Source organism: Garra rufa, chromosome 10 (genome assembly GCF_049309525.1).
Source record: "Garra rufa chromosome 10, GarRuf1.0, whole genome shotgun sequence".
NCBI lineage: Eukaryota > Metazoa > Chordata > Actinopteri > Cypriniformes > Cyprinidae > Garra > Garra rufa.
In genome coordinates this window covers 41,680,011-41,702,923 of record NC_133370.1, presented here as the reverse complement: position 1 = coordinate 41,702,923, position 22,913 = coordinate 41,680,011, and the positions used below count along the sequence as shown (strand labels likewise).

Genomic DNA, 22,913 nt, shown 5'->3' with positions numbered 1-22,913 from the left:
AGTTTTACCATTTAAATACTTTTAATTAGAACAGTCCACAGCATGTACAAAGTTGTTGTTTTGATTTTTGTGCTCTCTTTGAACAGGCTTACTACTACTGTGCCATAATAGAAGATGTAATCTTGCGCTTTGCATGGACCATTCCACTTTCTCTTGGTGTTGTGACTACATTCCCGAACATTTCTGATATTTTGGCAACTGTCCTCGCACCACTGGAGGTCTTCAGGTGAGCATACCAGCATATATATCCACACACACACACACACACACATATATATATATACATAACCTTTTCTCCCCACGATCTGTGGTTAAAAGAAGAGTTTTCCCCAAAAAATTATAGTATGTTGAAAATTTCCTCACCCTCAAGCTGTCCAAGATATGCAGTTAAGGGTCAAAAGTTTACATAAACTTTATATTACCAAAATAATTGGGGTCATACAAAATGCATGTAATTTTTTTTTATTTTATTTAGTACTGACCTGAATAAGATATGTCACATAAAAGACATTTACATATAGTCCACAAGAGAAAATAATATTTGAATTTATTAAAATTACCCTGTGCAAAAGTTGACATACACTTGATTCTTAATACTGTGTTGTGATCCACAACTGTGATTTCTTTTTTGGTTTAATGATTGTTCTTAATGAGTCAATTGTTTGTCCTGAACAGTTAAACTGCCCGCTGTTCTTCAGAAAAATCCTTCAGGTCCTACAAATTCTTTGGTTTTTCAGTATTTTTGTGAATTTGAACTTTCCAACAATGATTGTGTGATTTTGAGATCCATCTTTTCACACTGAGGACAACTGAGGGACTCGTATGCAACTGTTACATAAGCTACAAATGCTCACTGATGCTTAAGAAGGAAACACAATGAAAAACACAATACTACCCTTCAGAGGCTACAAAAGATACCTTTATGTTCTCCAAAAGACAAAAGTTAGATTTACCCTCATCTTCAAATTTAGAAAGTTTTCTTAATGCATCGTGTTTCCTTCTGGAACATCAGTGAGCATTTGAACCTTCTGTAATAGTTGCATATGAGTCCCTCAGTTGTCCTCAGTGTGAAAAGATGGATCTCAAAATCATAGTCATTGTTGGAAAGGGTTCAAATACACTAAAGAATTTGTGGGACTTGAAGGATTTTTCTGAAGAACAGTGGGCAGTTTAACTGTTCGGGACAAACAAGGAACTTATGAAAAACTATCACTAAACAAAAAAAAAATGTGCTGTGGATCATTTAGGTAACAACAATATTAAGAATCAAGTGTACATTTTTATAAATTCAACTATTATTTTCTCTTGTGGACTTTAAATGAAACATCTTTTTCGGGTCAGTACTAAATTAAAAATAGCATGCATTTTGTATGATCTCTCTTATTTTTGTAAAATATTTAACATTTTGCAAATTCTTCAAGGTGTATGTAAACTTCACCTCAACTGTAGATGAGTTGGTTTCTTCATCAGAAATTTTGAGAAATTTACCATTACATCACTTGCTCACTAATGGGTCCTCTGCAAGTGAATGGGTGCCGTCAGAATGAGAATCAAAGCAATTGATAATCACAGTAATCCACACCACTCCAGTTAATCAAATGTCTTCTGAAGGAAAAAAGCTGTGTTTATAATAAACAATCCATCAAATCTGTTCTGGTGAAGAAACAAACTCATCTACAACTTGGATGGTGATTGTCTTCAAAATCATTTTTATGCTGGTTGAAAGTCTTTTCACATCCTGATAGCAATCATTAAGTTAAGTGGTCTAAATGTATTTGTATGTATTTATATATTCTGTGGAAGGCGTAGGACCAAGAAATGTTCTTCCAATCAAAATGTTCGGTCCGAAAATTACGATAGGCTGTCCTACCTGCCTGTTATCATATGTATTTGCATACCTCTGTGCACCGTGTTCGCGCAGACAGCATACGTCCTCAGCGCATTCACGTATGCTGTGCAGACAATGCGAGAATGGCAGGCAAACATCAACAACCTGATCATCCTTCCTGGTATTGTAATACTTTTACTAACTGTACTATAAAGTGTTCTCACGGTTAATGACATGTGATGTTGGAACGGCCACTAGAGCATTTATGGTAGTTTTGTGGCAGACTGACAACTGCGCATGTGCATAACTTGTGTCTGTACATTCTGGAAAGTTGAAGAGATAACTCGCTCTACTGACGTCCATCTCTCTTTTTTTTTTTTTTTTTTTTTTTTTTTTTTTTTTCTTTTTTTTATTACGGGCCAAGTTCTACTTCAAACTTTCTAGCGCCACCCCTTGTCCAAAATTTCTCTCATGTTTATGCTAATAACTTTTGAACCGTAAGGCACAAAATGCAAAAAAAAAAATTCTCTGAATCCTTGGGTCATGCCGAATCGAATGAAGTCCAAAATAAATTAAAAAAAATTGTAAGGTTGAGCTTTTTCTATTTTTAATAGTTCGTAAAACCTACTTTTTCAAACTCGTCCTAAACGGTTTGTCTGATTTTCACCATAATTGGCTTTGATCATCTTCAGACCATGCTGGCAGAAAGTTATGGAATTTAAGTTGATTAGTCAAACCGTTCTCAAATAATGCACAAACTAATTCTACAAAAAAGTATTCAAAAATGGTTATGAGGCCATATCTCTGCAACCGTTTTGCATATTGAGACCAAACTCAATATGGTGTGTGTTATAACAAGCACGGCCTAAGGTTACCTGCAGTGTTTCGGGGCAGTGCCACCTATTGGTCAGGAGATAAGAAAATTGCTATTTTGTACTTATAACAAAAATCTTTATATTCGGTACATCATGCCAAGTCGAACCATACCCTAATTTGTTATACAATGCTACATTTTACGAACACATTGACGTATCATTACGAAACTTGGTATGGGTCATTACCATGATGCCCTGAAGGAACCTGAAAATATTTGAGCCATAATCACATGCTTATAACTTTGGGTGTGGTCTACTTATTTTTCACGAGAGTTACCTTATGGTTTGTGCAACGTTGCATTTAAGCTCTTAAAACATTTGTCAATATCTCAGAAACCGTTACTCCGATCGTCATGAAACCACCGTAGGAAATTTGGAAACATAGGGTGCCGGCTATACTCTAATGCCTAATTGCCAAAACTGTTATAGTAAGTGGCAAAAAAATGCAAAGTCAGTCATCTGTAATTTTTTCTCTTCTCAAATATAAAAATGTCTCCAAAACAAAATTAGGTATTTTCACCAAATTTGACACCCATATATATATATATATATATATATATGAGCACACTCTAAGGACACATAAATAGTTTGGTGGGATTGTGCCTCTTGGTGGCGGGATAATTAAACAAAACGTGAAATTGCCATCGACTTCAATAGATTTTTATGATAGAAAATGCTACATTTTTACCAATGCATTGGTGTACCATTATGAACCTTTGCATATACCATCGAGACCATGACCTGAAAGTATTCAAAACATTTAGAGACAGTGCCACCTTATCAAAAGTGATAACCAATTATATTGTATTGCTAATGGTTGTTATGATTTTCCACCCATTTGTGGCGTCAATTGACGTCAATTTCTCATTGCTGCACTTGTTCTGATGGTTTCTTTGCCTAGTGCTTGGCCCTGTAATTGCCTTTGTGTTTGTAACCTGAGTTGAATGCCTGCTTGTGTACATTTTTCCTCGCTCGAACCCCCCATGTATGTGTCGAAGCATGAGGCGTTTTATTAAACTCTGGGAAAATACATCCTCTTCTCTTCTCCTGTGCATTAATAGCACCACACAGTTTTCCTATCTGGGCTGTTGAACATTTCAACTCTGTTACAATGTATTGTAGGAATTGTTGTCTCTGGTCGTCTGGTCTGTGTGCGTAGATGCATTCAGGGACGGTGGGCGGTGATTTGCAGGGAGGGTGGGACATTTGCTTTCAGTGCTATCAGGCTAAACATAGCATTTTCCGAGATGTCCTACTGCACTTTAAGGGTGACATTGTTTTAGGAAATTTTCATTTTTGGGTAATCTAATTCTTTAGTAGTTCAACTCTTTAAAATGATGGACAGGTTTTTTTTGTGTCAGCTTTTCTGTATTTTAGCATTACAGGAATGCTTTATTGACCTGTGACTGGAATCTATCCATTCACTCAGTTTATATTTATCAGGCCTCCATCCCCATCAGTGTCTGCTTGAATTAATGCCATATGAATTTTCAGCAATCAAACAGTAAAGTAACCCACTCCCGTAATCCGTTGTCTGTTTTAGGCGCTTTGTTTGGAACTTCTTCCGTCTGGAAAACGAGCACCTCAATAACTGTGGTGAGTTCAGAGCTGTGCGGGACATTTCAGTAGCGCCTCTAAATGCAGACGACCAGACGCTGCTGGAGCAGATGATGGACCAGGAGGATGGTGTGAGGAACAGGCAGGGCAAGAAGAACTGGAAGAGAAGCTACAGCATGTCCTTGAGAAGACCACGCCTCTCCTCCCAGTACGTTCAACCTCACAGACACAAATCCAGACATGAATACATAAGAATAAAATTTGTACAGCAAAACCAGTAGGTAGTACAAGGGACTTTATCGAAACCCCAGATGAATCTAAATGACCAGAATTTAATTTCAAACATGAAAAGATTTGGGAATGTGTTGTCAGATTGGTTTAAATCAGCTGTTCTCAATCTTTTTGGATCCCCCCCTTTGTCCACAACAATATTCAAAGGCTGACAGGACTGATTTCTGTAAATTACATTCCAGGAGTCAAGTTGTTTTAAGGAATGAACGTTCTTTAGGCATTCTATTCTTTTTAACCAATTCATTCACCTGGCTTTTCCAGATATTTGTGATTTACTGGATAAGAATTAAGGTTAAGGATTTTTTTTATTCACAATTTGTATTCAATAAAATATTATAAAGCTAACTAGAAAATTAATATTCATTCTAAAAAGACCTATGGAGTTTAAAGATTTAATAAATAACATGGCTTTTGCAGAAATCACTCTTTTAAAAATGAAGCTACATCATACACTACCAGTCAACAAGTTTTTTTTTTTTACGAAGTCTCTTCCGTTCACCAAGCCTGCATTTGATCCAAAGTACAGCAAAAACAGTACAACTTTGACTGTTTTCTGTATGAATATATTTAAAAATGTAATTTATTCCTGTGATTTCAAAGCTGAATTTTTAGTATCATTGCTCCAGTCACATGATCCTTCAGAAATCTGATTTGCTGCTCAAAAAACATTTATTATTATGTTTTAAACAGCCGCATATATGTTTTTCAGGTTTCTTTGATGAATAGAAAGATCAAAAGAATAGCATTTATCTGAAATAGAAATATGTTGTAACATTATAAATGTCTATATCATCACTTTTGATCAATTTAAAGCATCTTTGTTAAATAAACGTGTTAATTTCTATAATTTCTTTCCCAAAAGAAAAAAAAGATCAGATTATAATTACTCCAGTGTTTTGAATGGTATAGTGTTTTATTTCAGATAAATGCTGATCTTTGAATCTTTCTATTTATCAAAGAATCTTGAAAAAAAAGTACTCAACTGTTTTAAATATTGGTGGTAATAATAATAATAATGTTTCTTGAACAGCAAAACAGCATATTAGTATGATTTTTAAAGGATCATGTGACACTGAAGACTGATTCTAAAATTTTTGCTTTGATCACAGGAATAAATTACATTTTAAAATATATTCAAATAGAAAACAGTTATTTTAAATAGTAAAAATATTTCACAATATTACTGCTTTTGCTGTATTTTGGATCAAATAAATGCAGGCTTGGCGGGCAAAAGAGAATTCTTTAAAAAAAAACATTTAAAAAAACTTGACTGGTAGTGTTTATTTAATATTCTTAAGGGGTGAATAAAAAAAATTAGATGAGTTTTAGTTGTTTTGGCTCATTTTGATGCTGCTTTTATCTTATTTTAAATGATTTTAGTCGTCTTGGTTGAGAGCCACTGGTTTTGTTATCCACTTATTATCCTTGCAACTTCCTCTTGAAACTGAAGTATTAGCAAAATTAAATAGACCTCAACAGTTTTAGTGGCACTTTCCATAAAAGATGTAGCAAAATAGGACATGAAACCACAAAAAAAAAATGGATAGTATTGACATTTTAACATTTCTATTAAAAAATGAAATGGCAAAAAAAAAAAACAGATTTGGCAAAGGTGTCATGCAGTTTAGGACCAAATGTTAGTTTGTAGTTGAAAAAAAGCTTCTTAAAACAACCATGAAAACAAGGTTTAATTTAGGGATGCATCGAATGTTTGGTAATTGGCCTTCGGCCTTTGGCCAGGTGTTTAATTTTGTTCAGCTTCGGCCAAGAGTTTTCATTTCGGTGCATCCCTAGTTAAATTTGTTTATTATGTACATGAGTTGAGGTAATGGTTTGTTTGTTTTTTATTTTATTTAAACATTTAATAGTTCACTCTCTAAAGAACATTTTAATAAAGGGTTTATGCCTTTAATAAAAGCTAACAGGAAATCAGGGACCCTGTTTGTGGAAAGTGCCTTGTAAGCCTCTGAGCACCATCATACAGATGCCCTAATGGGTTTTCATTCAGTTTGAAGAAACTCAAGGATTTTTCTTTTTTCACTTTTAGATCAAAGGTCCGAGACACCAAAGTCCTCATAGAGGACACCGATGACGACACCTGACCCTCGCGTCCACAGTGGCTTGAGAAGTTGCTTTTTATAGGACCATAGACCTCAGTGAGCCTCGACTCTCCAGAAGCTATCCAATCAATCCATCACAAAGCTGCCTGACTACACACACTCACACATTTCACACCTAGACCTCACTGACTCACACACGCAACAGGAGCGGCCACTTCTTAGTTACTGTACTGTTTTTGATTCCTTCATTACTGCCTTGATCATTTTTGTGAAGATCCATTATGTGGAAGAAGCAAAAATTGAATTCAATGGACGGTGTATATAGCTCACAAACCGCTTGATGGGATGCGCTCATGTAAATCAAACACCGGACTGTGGACATGTCATCACAGCAATCGTGATCAATCAATCAATCGGTTTGGATACTTCCTTTAAAGACTTCTTGATGAGGGTTTAAAGACATTCACGTAGCAGACACCTGGACTGGTTTACCCTCATTCTTGAAAATGGCAATTTATACTTGTATTTTTTTTGAATGTACATTTCATTGTTATTTATGTGAAGGAGAGATGCCTTGAACTTTGCTTTAAAGGAAATCTTTAAAATACATCAAGGATTTACCTTGGACCTTTACCCAGGACCTCTGCATGCTTTTGACCAACCCTCAGGTGGCTCTGAAAGAAAAAAACCAATTTGATTTATATTTATTACATACTTGTTGATTTAAACCAAAATCACCAATGTAGTTGCATGCTCTAAAATGCCAAATGGGAATTTTAAATGTTTATTTTAAAACATTGTTCCTTCATGTGTCTTAAAGTCAATCCGGGTTGAAGAGGTAAGTGAAGAAAACCCTTTGCTTTAAAAGTGTCAGGCTCATGTTAAGAGCAAGCCAAATATCAGAACCATTCCTCATGTGTTATCCTGAAACTCAAGTTTGTTGTCTCGAAAAGTTGGTTAAATATTGTTCACCAATCACATTCCACTGAAGTAGCATTCCATGTCTGTGATCTTCTGTTTAATTTTTAGTCAATGTCTTCCAGAGTTTGACCAATTCTTAGACCACCTGAGGGTTTCAGAGGTTCCTGGATGAAACAACACCTTCCTTTTCTTCTTTAGCTGAAGCTTTGGCTGATACACGAGCACAATGAGTTTGTGTGAATCGTTTGCAAAATTTGTTGCAAAGGTTGTCGCATTCAATTCAGTGTGATCAATTATGTAAGGATGGGTTTCTAAACGATTATGCCCAGGTAGTTCTCATAAGATGGTTGATAATCCATTCCAATCAAAAAATCTGTATTTGTACCTCTGAAAGCCTGGCTGTCTGTGAACGAGACCGCGGTAAGACAGGAAGTACAGCAGTCGCACATTCATGCAATACTCAAAAAAATCACCGGCTACACCTCACATATTATGTCATGTACTACTGTCCCAAGTAAACGCTTGGACCAAAAATAAAAACAAGGTTTCTCTGTTGATGCTTTCTCTTGGCATTTGTACTCATTTTCGACTGGCGTTTAAGATTTATGTTTCTAAATCAGAAAAAAAGACAAGATTACCTTATTTAGCATGTTACAGCTATGAAATGTGAGATCAATCAAAAGCTCTTTGATTTCAACTTAAAGCTGAATATATCAATTATTTGATGCCCTGCTGATTTTGTTAATTTCCCCACTGACAAAGAATTGATCAGTTTATAATTTTAATGGTAGGTTTATTTGAACAGTGAGAGAATAACAACGAAGAAATCCAGAAAAACGCATTTTAAAAAAAGTTATAAATTGATTTGCATTTTAATGAGTGAAATAAATATTTGATCCTCTATCAGTCAGCAAGACTTCTGGCTCCCGGGTGTCTTTTATACAGGTAAAGAGCTCTCTTAAAAGCAGTGCTCATAATCTCAGCTTGTTACCTGTATAAAAGACACCTGTCCACAGAAGCAATCAATCAATCGATTCCAAACTCTCCACTATTGCCAAGACCAAAGAGCTGTCCAAGGATGTCAGGGACAAGATTGTAGACCTACACAAGGCTGGAATGGGCTACAAGACCATCGCCAAGCAGCTTGGTGAGAAGGTGACAACAGTTGGTGTGATTATTCGCAAATGGAAGAAAACACAAAATAACTGTTCGTCTCCCTCGATCCCTCAGGCTTCATGCAAGATCTCACCTTGTGGGGTTTCAATGATCATGGGAATGGTAAGGAATCAGCCCAGAACTACACGGGAGGATCTTGTCAATGATCTCAAGGCAACTGGGACCATAGTCACCAAGAAAACAATTGGTAACACACTATGCCAAGAAGGACTGAAATCCTGCAGCACCCACAAGGTCCCCCTGCTCAAGAAAGCACATGTACAGGCCCGTCTGAAGTTTGCAGAAGAACATCTGAATGATTCAGAGGAGAACTGGGTGAAAGTGTTGTGGTCAGATGAGACCGAAGTCGAGTTCTTTGGCATCAACTCAACTTGCTGTGTTTGGAGCAGGACGAATGCTGCCTGTAACCCCAAGAACACCATCCCCACCGTTTGGCGGTGCAAATCAATTTAGAACTTTTTTTGAAATGCCTTTTTTCTGTATTTTTTTTTTTTATTCTGTCGCTCACTGTTAAAATAAACCTACCATTCAAATTTTAGACTCATCTATTCTTTGTCAGTGGGCAAAATCAGCGGGGAATCAAATAATTGTTTCCCTCACTGTAGTTTACCCCAAAATGAAAATTCTGTTTTGTTCCCAAACCCCTAAGACCTTCGTTTATCTTCAGAACACAAAGATGTTTTTGATAAAATCCAACTGCTTCTTGACCCTGCATAGACAGCAATGCAACTGACACTTTCAAGGCCCATAAAGGTAGTAAGGACATTGGTAAAATAGTCCAGTGGTTCAACCGTAATGTTCTGAAACTACAAGAATACTTTTTGTGTGCAAAGAAAACAAAAATAATGATTTCATTCAACAATTTCTTTCCGCACGTTCAGGAGAGTACCACAGTGTATAATCGTGGCACTGCTGACCCAGGAGCCAGTGTTCTGACATGGAATTTCTTTTCCCAGCCTTACTTTATTTGAACTATTTACACCACTGATGTCACATGGAGTATTTTAACGATGTCCTTACTACCTTTCTGGGCCTAGTATGTGTCAGATGCTTTGCTGTCTATGCAAGGTCAGAAAGCTCTTGGCTTTTATCAAAAATATCTTAATTTGTCTTCTGAAGATGAACGAAGATCTTACGGGTTTGTTAAACATTTACTCACCCTCAAGTTGTTCCAAACCCTTTTCTCTTCAAAACATGTTTCAGTCACACATTAGTATATTAGGTAGCCTAAAAGGAATAGCTAACCCAAAATGAGAGTTCTGTCCATTTCTGGGGCTTCATTTACAAAATGGTGACTAGAAACCATCCTTTGGAACTTGCGTATGCCTCTCTTCCAGATGTGAAGAGATGTGCTTTTAGCCGATTCTTGAAGATGGCTAAGGACTCAGCTGCTCGGATTGAATTGGGCAGGTCATTCCACCAAGAGGGAACGTTTAAGGTAAAAGCACATAAGTCTGAAGAAATGAATTTAGGTAAAGGGATGCAGGGCCAGTGGTGGTTTTGTAGGCAAACATCAAATCCTTGAATTTAATATGAGCAGCTAGCCAGTGCAAATTGATGAAAAGAGGTGTAAAGTGCGTTCTTTTCAGCTTGCTGAAAAAGAATCTTACAGCCGCTTTCTGAATCAATTGTAAAGGTTTGATAGAACTGGCTGGAAGACCTACCAAGAGAGCATTGCAATAGTCCAGCCTGGACAAAACAAGAGATTGAATAAGGAGTTGTGAAGCATGTTCCAAAAGAAAGGCCTGATTTTCCAGATGTTGAATAAAGCAAATCTGCAGGACCGAGCAGTGTTAGCAGTGTGGTATGAAAAAGTCAGCTGATCAATCACAACTCCAAGGTTCCTGGGTGTTTTTGAAGGAGTTATGGTTGATGAGCCTAACTGGATGGTGAAATTTTGATGAAACAATGGGTTTAATGGAAACACAAGCAGTTTTGTCTTGGCAAGGTTGAGTTGAAGATGATGGTCCTTTATCTAGCAAGAAATGTCTGTTAGACAAGCTGAGATGCGAGCAGCTATTGCCGGATCATCAGGATGGAATGAGAGGTAGAGTTGAGTGTCATCAGCATAGCAGTGATATGAAAAGCCATGAAAAGCAGTAACGGACCATAGTGATGCCATGTAGACAGAGAAGAGAAGTGGACCAAGAACAGAGCCCTGAGGCACTCCAGTAGTTAGAAGTTGTGACTTGGACACCTCACCTCTCAAAGATACCTTGAAGGATCTATCTGAGAGGTAAGCCTCAAACCATTGGAGTTTGGTTCCTGAGATACCCTTTGCCAATAGGGTTGACAGGAGGATCTGGTGGTGAACCATGTCAAAAGCAGCAGACAGATCCAGCAAGATAAGTATTGAAGATTTGGAATCTGCTCTTGCCAGTCTCAGGGCTTCAACAACTAAAAGAAAGTCGGTCTTAGTTCAAATGTCCAGTACTAAAATTAACCATACCCCAAACTCATATGTAGTTTTCCCAGCAAATCCATAGCCTCTTTAGGTATTTCATGTTGGTAGTACTTAAGACCACTTAATATAAAGTGTGATCAAGATGTCTCTCCATTGGCAGTCTATTACACCAAAACGTTGAAGCTTCAAAACTTTCATGAAGAGATTATAAAACGAATCCATGCTTAATCCAAGTCTTCTTGTAGCCTTACATGATGAACAGTTTTCATTTAAGATTTTATGTACAGTGCCTTGCAAAAGTATTCATACCCCTTCATTTTTTTTCACGTTTTGTTGCAGCATTATGTTAAACTGCTTTAAATTCATTTTTCCCCACATCAATTTACACTCCATACACCATAATAATGACAAAGCAAAAACCAGATTTGCAAATTTTACAAATATATTAAAAATAAAACACTGAAATAAGTACATTGCATAAAGTATGCATATCCTTAACTCAGTACATAGTTGAAGCACCTTTACAGCCTCAAGTGTTTTTGGGTATGATGTGACAAGCTTTGCACATCTGCATTTGGCAATTATCTGCCATTCTTTGCCTCACCTTTTCACCTCTCAGGCTCTGTCAGCTTGGATGGGGGCTGGCAGACATTTTCTAGAGTCCCAGTTGTTCCAATCATCTTCCATTATGGATAATGGAGGCTACATGCTTCTGTGAACCTTCAATGCAGCAGATTTTTTCTGAACTCTTCGCCCTAACGCAAGTCTGTCACTGAGCTCTACAGGCAGTTATCTTGACCTCAGGACTTGGTTTTTGCTCTGACATGCATTTTCAGCTGTTAGACCTTTTCTGAGAGGCGTGTGCCTTTCTAAATCATACTCATTCAAATGAATTTGCCACAGTTTAACTCCACTCCAAGTGTAGTAACATCTAGAAGCAATATGAATGCTCCTGAGGTAAATTTCGAGAATACTTATGCAACGGGATCTTTTCAGTTTTTTATTTCTAATAAATTTGCAAAGTTGTTTCAACCCTGTTTTGTGCTTTGTCATTATGGTGTATGAGATGTAGATTGATGTGGGAAAAAAAAGTAATTTAAAGCAGTTTAACATTATGCTGCAACAAAACGTGAAAAAAAATGAAGGGGTATGAATATTTTTGCAAGGCACTGTATATATAAATCTTAAACATAGTAAACGGAAGCTTAAACATGCTCAAACATTTGTTCTCACATCATGTAAACATGTTTTTCGTCCATAAGAACGGCTGAGGTTTGACCTGGCACATCAAACCTAAATTAAATCTGTTCATCATGTAAAGCGATTGTGTCTTTCAGAATTTAATGAATTTTTGAAATTTATTACGCAAATTTAATCCCTACAGTTTGCCATAAAACTTTTATTCCCATCACATTTCAGTAATCTATGCATGTGTGGTCCATTTGTTCTTTTAACAGTTAAATGATGGTCCTTCCTTCACAATGACATCCAGACACACTGGCACACAAGTGCTTTTAGATGAAGTGGCTGTCTGTCAGCTCAACAGAGGCTCGTGTGAATGAAGTCTCAGAGAAAGTCAGCAGACAATGAGACGCTGCTACAGTACGGATGAGTTTGTCTAAGAGCCAGTCAGTATCAGCCTCCATCCTCTATAAACAAGGCATTAGAAAAACCTACAGGTGATTTCAGACTTCTAACCATGCATGTTGCACAGTGCCCTTAAAAGTGCCCTTAAGAGCACTTTCATTAACATAATTTCTGTGATGCAAAGTAACAGTAACAGTCTTTAATCTGAATTAAGGCAACTGGAGAAAATAAGTATAAATAAAAATGTATTTTCTTCCCACAGATGAATATCAAAGGAGAAACTTGAGTGTTCACATAATAGGCATGACTCTGTTTTGCAGCTATGAGTAACCTAAAAACACTCCAGAATATAACAGACAGTGAGATCTAATTTCCAAAGTGTTCATTTGAGGTCCAGGACCATGGTAGATGGGTTCTCCAGGTAAGAGCGCCATAGATTGGAGAAGCGGGACATGGTAGCGCCGTCAATCAAGCGATGATCAGCAGACCAGCTGACGTTCATGATGTATGACTTTACTACCTCATCACACGAGTTAAACCTGGGAAGCACCTGTGGGAAAGCAGGGAAATGGTTTTAGCTTAAAACTCTGTGAAAATTTGCATGCAAAAAGGTCCATTGTTTACTGTCAAGTGTAAGTCGGCTCACACTAAAATCACTTAAAGGTCCCATATTGTCAAAATCGAAATTTCCTGGCTTTTTTCATGATAACTGAGGTCTAGGGGCTATGTAACTACCATATGAGTTTCAAAACAGTCAATCCACAGTAAACTGCACACAGCCTGCTTAAAGTAGCTGTTCATTTTCACGAGCCGCTGTGACTTCCGTACAGATGTGACGTCCGATCTACTCGGTCACCGCCTTCAGTCACCACCCAGAGCATCAATCACGTCCAACCCTCCTTTTGTCAAACCCAGACAATATCGTGTCCATAACATTGCTAAGCAACAACAACACAAAAACAAGTCGAGAAAACCCTGTTCAGTCGATAGATGTCGAAACTACATCATTGCACAGGCTTCAGAACAACGTGAATATAAGAGACCACTGGCACGTCAACTTCAGCCTCTTTCACACAGCGATTCCGGTAAATACACGGATAATGTGTCCCATGATTTGTTCCGGAGTTGTTTGATTTGGTTCATTCACAGTTGTTTTCCAGAATCTGTGCGTGCTTTACACACAACCCATAAAGACATGTGACGTTTGGATGTGAGATGTAATGCGACGCGTACGTTTCACTAAACTGAAACTAACCTGAACAAACAGTGCTTCAGCGCTGATAGTGAGGAGCTGGCTCTGCCCGATCGCCGCTTCATTCCACTTTGCACGTATTTTTTCGTTGTGAAGAGTCGCATGATAACCATAACGTGCATCATCACTACAACACTGCCTTTATGGTTCTGGCTTTTGTTCAAACAGCGCTCGTTCCCGCAATTTTCCAGAATCAGCGCGCATTGTGAAAGGGGCTTTACTAAAGCAACAGTTATGTAGCTTACTGCATTCGGTGTTTGAAAAAGAAAAAACATTAATGATCATTCTCCTGTTGAGTATCAGCAGGCTAGGCTCTCTCTATGGCTCAGAAAACAACACGCCAATCAGAAGAGAGGCTAATGAATATTAATTAGATGGGCCAAAATCGACCTGTTTTTGACAGAGCTCCTAAAAAAGGAGCTGTAAAAATATATTGAGATGGATTTTGGCACTTATACCGCAAATATATATTCTTAAGGACATCAACAACTAAAATAAACCTCCAGAAATGTGTACAATATGGGACCTTTAAAAAAAAAAAAATGTATGTGACCAAATTGAACCCAATGCAAAGATCTGCATGGGGAAACTTTTGCACTCACAAAAATCACAATCACATGGAGTCCTAGTGAAATCCTACCAAAATTTGCTGAACAATAATAAATATAAAGGTAAAAAAAAATACAGTTGATAAACTTGTACATACCATTATAAGAGATGACTCTGAAATGCCATGTGGTGTAACCATAAAGTAAAAAGAAATTACAGTACATATTTCATGAAAAAAGTGTATTTCAAAAAATGTTTGATGTATTTTTCAGTAGCGCTGAAAGTTTTTAGGAAGTCGCACCTCATGACATTTTACAACCTGAACTGATCTCAGCTTGTCATAAAAAGATCAAATTACCTGATAGTAAAGAGACTTTTTGACCTTGCAATCCACTCTATGAGATCATTTCTTGTTTGTGTGTTCATTTATGCATTTTGGTTGACTTGAATTTATTGGGGGTAAAAAAACTAATATTTAAATGCAGTAAAACTGCATTGTAATTTTTTTTTTTTTTTTCAAATAAAAGTAAAAAATAATTACATATTTTCCATAAACCCCACATTTATTGACTGTATTTAATTGTATTCATGTACTTAATTGTATTTAAAAAAAATGTAAATGTATTTTTCAGTAGCGCTGAAAGTTTTTAGGAAGTTGCACCACATGACATTTTACAACCTGAACTAATCTCAGCTAAAATTATTTTTGTATTCAGAAAACACATTTATCAAGAGGTATGTTCAAGTTACAGCATGTATTAAATCCATTTTCTAATGTTATTTTTAAATAAATTAAAGGGATAGTTCACCCGAAAATGAAAATGTTGTCATTAAGTACTCACCCTCATGTCATTTCAATCCTGTAAGACATTTGTTCATCTTCAGAACACAAATTAAGATCATTTTAAAACAGTCCGTGTGACGACAGTGGTTCCACCATAAATTTATAAAGCTACAAGAATACTTTTGAACTACTGATGTCATAATTAATGACAGAATTTTAATTTTTGAGTGAACTATGCCTTTAACAGCTGAGACTAAAAAAGTGAGTATGATTTCACTGACTCTTAAAATACTGTTGATAAGTTGGGCAACATGCAGGCATATGTGACCCTGGACCACAAAACCAGTCATAAGGTTAAATTTTACAAAACTGAGATATATACATCATATGAAAGCTCAATAAATAAGCTTTCTATTGATGTATGGTTTGTTAGGATAGGAAAAAATTTGGCCGAGATACATCTATTTGAAAATCTGGAATCTAAGGGTGCAAAAAATCAAAATACTGAGAAAATCACCTTTAAAGTTGTCCAAATTAGGTTCTTAACAATGCATATTACTAATCAAAAATTACATTTGGATAGGTTTCCAGTAGGAATTTTACAAAAAAACTTCATGGAACATGATCTTAATTTCCTAATGATTTTTGACATAAAAGAAAAATCAATAATTTTGACCCATACAATGTATTTTTGGCTATTGCTACAAATATACCCCAGCACTTTAAGACTGGTTTTGTGGTCCAGGGTCACATATGGGTTATTACAATGACGGCCTATACTAAAAAACACACACAAATATATATAAAATACATTAAAAGTCACTATTATTTATCGTAGATCTAATAGTTCAACATAATCATCTTACAAATACAAATAATTTTTTTTTATTAAAGGGTGAAGAAAACAAGCAGCTCACCTGGATTTTTCCCAAGGCTCCGATGGCCACCTCCGGGGGCAGAATCACTGGCTTGGCATAGGTCCCTCCAATCTAAACAAAAAACGACAGTTTTAATTCCCTTATGATGAGAGATCAGATCTTCACTAGATAGCAAATAAAAGCCTACTGAAAGCCTGCTGTTGTTTGAGCACTTAAGACTTTCCAGGCTCTTATACTGTATATAACCTTCAGAAATGATGGCATAATGATCGTGAGGCCCAACATTCATGGGGAGGCAGCAGTAGAGGCCCAAAATACAGTGGAGATCAAAATTAGAGAACAATCTATAAATGCTTTGTTTTTCTGAAATATTGTTAAAGGTGCCATAGAATGCAGTATTTTAAATTGTTCTCTGATATCTACATAGAAGGTATATAGCTTGGTTAAGGGCAAACATTCTCTAGAAACAGTTTTACAAGTCCATTTACAACCCTAGGATTTGTCCCTAGAATTAAAAACGGTCTGTTAATAGTTTATTTGGAAGGTTCATGAATAACAATCAGGAGCTCTGCTCTGATTGGCTGTTTCACAGAGCGGCTCAATTTGGTAGCTTACACTGGAAACACAGGGAGGAAAATATATATTTAATCTCTCCTTACTCCGTTTATGTGGTAAGTGAAATGTTATGTACTGCAATGTAACAGGCTATCACTAGCAAGAAGCTAACCATGTCCCTTTAGTGTCTCGCCTTATTTTATTAAAATGCGTTATTTGTTATCCTTGCCTTTTTGAGTACAGACAACAACCCATCCCTGCACTTAACATCTCCAGCACAACCAGGAACATAACATTTATTCCAGTGATCTGCCATTTTCGCTGTGTTTTTTCCCAATAGCCTTTAGGAATAGGAATATTAGCTGAGTGTATATCACTGTTCTATTAGCATGTTCCATATTATTTTGTGGAAAACAGTGAGTAGAGAACAGTAAAAACTGTAGCACGAAAAAAGATCACAATTAAAGTTTTGGAGGGTTACAGCTGTCAGAAATGAGTAGGAGGTGTAAATGCCCTTTACACTGCAGCCGCAGGACATCACTTGTTTTTCAGACTATGCTGGTTTGATCTTGGTCCACTCTTCTTTGGTAACTACAGTGGGTTTCTTAGCCATAACTTAGTCCCCAAAGGATTTTCCAGAGATTTTCCAATCAGGTTAGATTTCATTATTTCAGTGTTCTTAGTTGATTGGGAGATGCTTGCAGAGAAGGAACTGCCTGTTGCTGAAGGAGGTTCTGATAAACATGTACATTCACCCTGCTATGTATCTGTATAAAAGGCCCAACTCCTGCTGCAGAAAACATCCCTCAAACCATCAAACAATGACACCTCCTCCACCTTTCACTGACTTCTTTACACACTTGGGGTCCCGTCTTTCCCCAGTTTGATCATCACTAAAGTGAACTTTGGACCAGTTCTTCTCTCTCCACACAACATGCTCCTCAGCAAAAGTGAGCTTAGACTTTTGATTCTCTCTGCTGATAGGAGGCTTGGTCACTGCAGAGAGCACTTTCAGTCCGACGTCTCTTAAAACAGCCCGAGACAGATCCTTACCTTGTTCAGCACTGAACTGGCAAGCAATTCCAGCTGCAGTGTTGATCCGATTACTTGTCATTACTTTTCTGGTTGTTAAATGATAAACACATTGACAGCCAATAAAAATCCACTCAAATTTAAAGATCTTGAGCATTTAAAGCATCAGACGACAGAACTGAAATGCGCACATAAACATTTGAGCACTGGCGTTTAAACTAATGCTATGAAACTCTAGATGGTGCAGGCTGATGGGTCGTTATTGCAAAATGATTATATTCACAGCATTAAACTACTTGGTATTAGCTGATTGGTTCATGTTGAATACGCAGCCAATGAGCTTGCTGTTTTACATTGACAAGGCTGGTTAGCATTCATTAGAGCCTCCACCTCCCCAGCTCCACCTGTATAGACCTGCTACAGGATATTCTACAGTCATGTGAAAAAGTTAGGACACCCTACTTGAATTCCATGATTTTCTGTATCAGGACCTAATAAAAAAAATACCTGGTACTTGGCAGGCCTTAAAATAATAAAAAAGATTATTATCCTGTCTTCTCGTGCATTTGTCTTACATGGACGATCAGCCTTTTTGTAGGACTAGAATAAATTAGTTCCATTGTAAACCTGGAATATTCAAGAAATCCCATATTTGGAATGACAAGCTTTCTCTTGCAATGGCTAAAGGCATCATCCCTTTGGCCTTCATCTGGACAACCTCTTGTCGCAGGGTTTCAGTTGCCTTAGAACAGCCCGCCATCTTGCAATCTCAGTGAAAATTGGAGAAATGCTGCCAGTTTAGCAGAGTTTTTCATATATTTGAGGAAATTAGCACCAGGTGCCAGATTAACACCAATAACCTGGAGGTATCTGTGAGTGTTCTCTAACTTTGATCAGAGCCCTTTTTCAAATATCTCATTTAAGTTTTTTATACTGTGCTTCAGAATACAATATACATTTATGAAAAATGCTTGAAAACTGCCCTTCTACTCCTGTTAGGATAACTTCAAATAAGACTAAGCAGTAACCTTGACATTTAGGAAATTGTAGGTTGTTTTCTAATTTTGATCTCCATTGTAGGGTGATATAGTGTTCCAGACCAAGTACAGTGTGTAATTTAAGCACCACTATCTCTTCGAATAGCGAATGATGTTATGGAACACGGGAGTTTTCGGAAACCTGTTTAGTCACAGTTATTGTTGCAATTCTATAAAATTACACACTTGGGAAACAGCATGCAAAGGCGGTGAAGCCTTACCGAGCCGATGTTGGAGAGGGTGAAAGTTCCTCCAGTGATGTCAGCGGTGCCCAGCTGTCCGGCTGAACCCAGAGCCTGAAGACGGTTGAGCTCCACAGCAATGTCAAAAACACTGAGGGCCTGAACGCTCTTCACATTGGGCACCAGGAGACCCTGAGGAGTGTCCATCGCCAAGCCGATGTTATGAGACGCCTGAGAATTGACATAAAACAAGGAAAATGTTACGCATGTTGTCCCTTTTCAGCAAATCATAGCCTCATAATGAAAGGCTGTGATGTGATTGAAGTGTTTTGGGGTTGGATTTGCCTTGAATGTGATGTTCTGGCAGCCTTCATCCACAGAGGCATTGAGAATAGGAAACTGCAAGAGCCCAAGTGACGCAGCCTGAACAAAACAGTATAAATACAAGCTATAATTATAGTATTAATGCTGGTCCTTTGCTGGTTTATGCTTGTCCTTTTGCTGGTTTATGCTGGTCCTTTGCTGGTTTATGCTGGTTTTAGCTGGTTAATGCTGGTCCTTTGCTGGTTTATGCTGGTCCTTAGCTGGTTAATGCTGGTCCTTTGCTGGTTTATGCTTGTCCTTTTGCTGGTTTATGCTGGTCCTTGACCAGCACATGACCAGCTAAGCACCAGCATAAACCAGAAAGGACCAGCATAAACCAGCTACGGACTTGTTCAGGTTACTTTACTTCCTGAACAAGTTCGCACTCGAGTCCATGTTGCTACCCTCCTTCAGGTAGTCTCAGGTTCTGTACCTCGGTGCGCACTCGCATTGATACATGACACCTTTCACACTAGCCAAACGTACCGAACTATGACGTCAAACGAACCTGGGTGCGCACCAAACTTGCTAGTGGAAAGCTACAGCACATGTAAAGTATAGTTAAATAATTTCAAATGTAGTGTGTTATTTGATATTACATTTAAAGTTAATGTCATCATTGCTAATGCATAAAAACAGTTACATTTAAATACAAAACAAATGCTATAAAATCACTTGGAACTTTAAACATAGTAGTTAAGCACAACAGAAGTCATTATGAAATTACATATAAAGACGTATTTAAGTCCTATTTAAGTTGGTGAAAAAAAGACCCAAGTTTAGCTAATTGCATTTAATATGTGACCCTGGACCACAAAAAAATCTTAATTAGCACGGGTATATTTGTAGCAATAGCCAAAAATACATTGTATGGGTCAAAAATGATTTTTTAATGGCAAAAATCATTAGGATATTAGGTAAAGATCATGTTCAATGAAGATATTTTGTCAATTTCTTAAATTGTAAATATATCAAAACCTAATTTTTGATCAGTAATATTAATATACATTGCTAAGAACTGCATCTGGTCAACTTTAAGGGTAATTTTCTCAATATTTCGATTTTTTTTTTTGCACCCTCGGATTTTGAAATAGTTGTATCCTGGCCAAACATTGTCCTATCCTAACAAACCATACACCAATGGAAAGCTTTTTTATTTAGCTTAATTAATTAAATCTTTAAATACATTTAAAAAAAAACACTTAGGACTGTTTTTTTGGTCCAGGGTCACATATATATTTCAACTATAATATATTATCATTTAATTGTAAATTCAATTGTAGATTTGTAATGGGTGATAGAGTTGTGAAATTAATCCTAAATCATCTATACTAAGGAGTGAAACATGTCTTCAACTATGCCAGGAATTTCCAGCCAAACCAACAGTCAGCATCAAACATGATACCTTCCCCCAACTTCTTTGCACTTCCTAAACTGTTAAGCATTTAGTAAGGATGACACTTCAAAGTAATTGTGAATAAAGAGAGTGTGTCTGAAACTAAAGTTATTATCATAATCATGTGAAACCATCTCAGCGCAGGCGTTTCTGGTGCCGCCCTTTTGCTCCTCATTACAGAGATATTCTACAGAGTCATTAAGCTTGGCACCAAAATACATGCTGGCACCCATACTAAAAGAAATGCAAGCTTCTTGGTGGATACAAGATACACAGAATGCTACAGAGCCTCATGAATAATTATCCAATGAGTCTATTCAAAAACAGAAGTGTTGCTATATGCACAGGGCAGAGTTGGAGAATGAGCCTATTTCACAAAAAAGTGGAGTGTTTCTTTAAAGTTACTTTTATTCAACCAGCAAGTTTTGGGGGTTTTTTTTGACCGGAAATGACACAGGCTTCTCCCAAAAGATAATAAGACAATGTACAAGAGGCATCATTGTGGAAAAAAAATATTACTCATCTTATATTTACATTTGAACAAAAAGTGGCATGTCCAAAATTATTCATACCCTTCTCAATAATTAATAAAAAAGCCTTTTTTGGGCTATTACAGCAGTCAAATGCGTCCTATAATTGCTGAGCAGCGCTTGTCTCCAATGGTATTTTTGCCCATTCATCTTTAGCGATGAGCTCCAACTCTTTCAGGTTGAAGGGTCTCCTTGCCATCACCCTGATCTTTAGCTCCCTCCACAGATTCTCAATTACTTTTGCTGTGTGTTTTGGGTCGTTGTCGTGCTGAAATGTCCACTGGTGCCCAAAGCCAAGTTTCTCTGCAGACTGCCTGATGTTGTTGTTGAGAATTTTGATGTATTGCTCCTTTTTCATGGTGCCGTTTACTGTGATTAGGTTCCCTGGTCCACCGGCTGAAAAACACCCCGAAAACATTAGGTTCCCACCACAATGTTTGACAGTGGAGATGGTGTTCTTAGGGCTGAAGGCTTCTCCTTTTTTACGCCAAATGAAGGCTACATCATTGTGGCCAAACAATTCAATTTTTGTTTCATCTGATCATAAAACAGAAGACCAGAAGTCTTCTTCTTTGTCCAGATGAGCATTTGCAAAGCGGGCTTTTGTGTGCCTTCTCTGGAGAAGTGGTGTCCTTGTTGGTCTGCGTCCGTGGAACCCAGCGGTGTTCAGTGTCTGTTGGACTGTGTGCCTTGAGATGTTGGCACCAGCAGAGCCCAGATTCACCAGGATGGCCTTGGTGGTGATCCCTGGATTCTTTTTTACCTCTCTCACTATCCCTCTGGCCAGTCCAGGTGCCACTTTTGGGCTTCCGATCATGTCCTCTGAGATATTTCACAGGAACGTCTTGTATTTTTTAATAATACTTTGCACTGTAACCACTGGAACTTCAAAACATTTAGATTTGGTCTTATAGCCCTTTCTTGACTTTTGAGCAGCCACAATGTGCAGCCGCAGGTCCTCAGTGAGCTCCTTTGTCTTAGCCATGACTGTCCACAAACCAACAGCAGAGAGCTTCTGTTTTTCACCTGTTGAGTTGATTGAAACAGCTGTTCCCAATGAATCAGGGTCATTAGGATGCTTTAGAACAGCTTGGACTATTTGGAATGGTATAGAACTTTGGATTTTCCCATAGAATGTGACAGTTTGCAACGGGTATGAATAATTTTGGACATGCCACTTTTTGTTCAAATGTAAATAAAAGCTGAGAATTATTTATTTATTTATTTTTTGTTCACAATCATGCCTCTCATCGTCTTATTATCTTTTGGGAGAAGCCTGTGTCATTTCCGGTCAAAAAACTTGCTGGTTGAATAAAAGTATCTTTAAGCCAGAATTTGCCAGAGGTATGAATAATTTCGGGCTTGACTGTACATCCAACTGAGTTTGTTCTGTGTTGGAGGGAGTGTGTGAAACTGGTTTGATACGCTGTGTCTCAGGGCTCAAATGCCCTGCTTGTTTGGTTCATGATTTCTCTCTCAGGCAATGGCTGAATCATATGATCTGCTCACATGGGCTGTGATAGGAATGAATGAAACTCATGCAATGGTAGAAGTTATGTGACAGCTCAACAATGTTATTTAACTCACAATTTGATACGTCACTGGGGTAGAAAAGCATTAGGCCCTGCTACTAATCATGTTTAATGTGCACTTACA

The 22,913-nt window shown here is 37.5% G+C and overlaps 2 protein-coding genes across 2 annotated transcripts in view; one reads left to right on the top strand and one right to left on the bottom strand.

Annotated features, from left to right (window-relative positions):
• xpr1b (xenotropic and polytropic retrovirus receptor 1b) overlaps positions 1–8,087 on the top strand; it is a 41,258-nt gene extending 33,171 nt beyond the window's left edge. Inside the window, exons 13-15 of the mRNA XM_073849010.1 lie at positions 87–226; positions 4,247–4,468; positions 6,599–8,087. Coding sequence (XP_073705111.1) covers positions 87–226; positions 4,247–4,468; positions 6,599–6,653 — 417 coding nt within the window. The 3' untranslated portion in view covers positions 6,654–8,087. The remainder of the gene's footprint in view (positions 1–86; positions 227–4,246; positions 4,469–6,598) is intronic.
• Positions 8,088–12,491: 4,404 nt separating this feature from the next.
• Positions 12,492–19,782, bottom strand: LOC141344581 (lipoamide acyltransferase component of branched-chain alpha-keto acid dehydrogenase complex, mitochondrial-like). The gene is made up of 5 exons (XM_073849458.1): positions 19,765–19,782; positions 19,314–19,391; positions 19,008–19,199; positions 16,202–16,273; positions 12,492–13,249 (listed from the first exon to the last, which is right to left on the bottom strand). Exons 1-5 carry the CDS (start codon positions 19,780–19,782, stop codon positions 13,082–13,084), a joined length of 528 nt encoding a protein of 175 aa, XP_073705559.1. The 3' UTR covers positions 12,492–13,081.
• Between the last annotated feature and the right edge of the window lie 3,131 nt (positions 19,783–22,913).

Coding starts and splice junctions, on each gene's coding strand:
- LOC141344581 (XM_073849458.1), bottom strand. Junction 19,200..19,313: donor GCCAGAACATCACATTCAAG/GCAAATCCAACC, acceptor GTCAATTCTCAG/GCGTCTCATAACATCGGCTT. Junction 13,250..16,201: donor GAGCCTTGGGAAAAATCCAG/GTGAGCTGCTTG, acceptor GCTTTCCCACAG/GTGCTTCCCAGGTTTAACTC.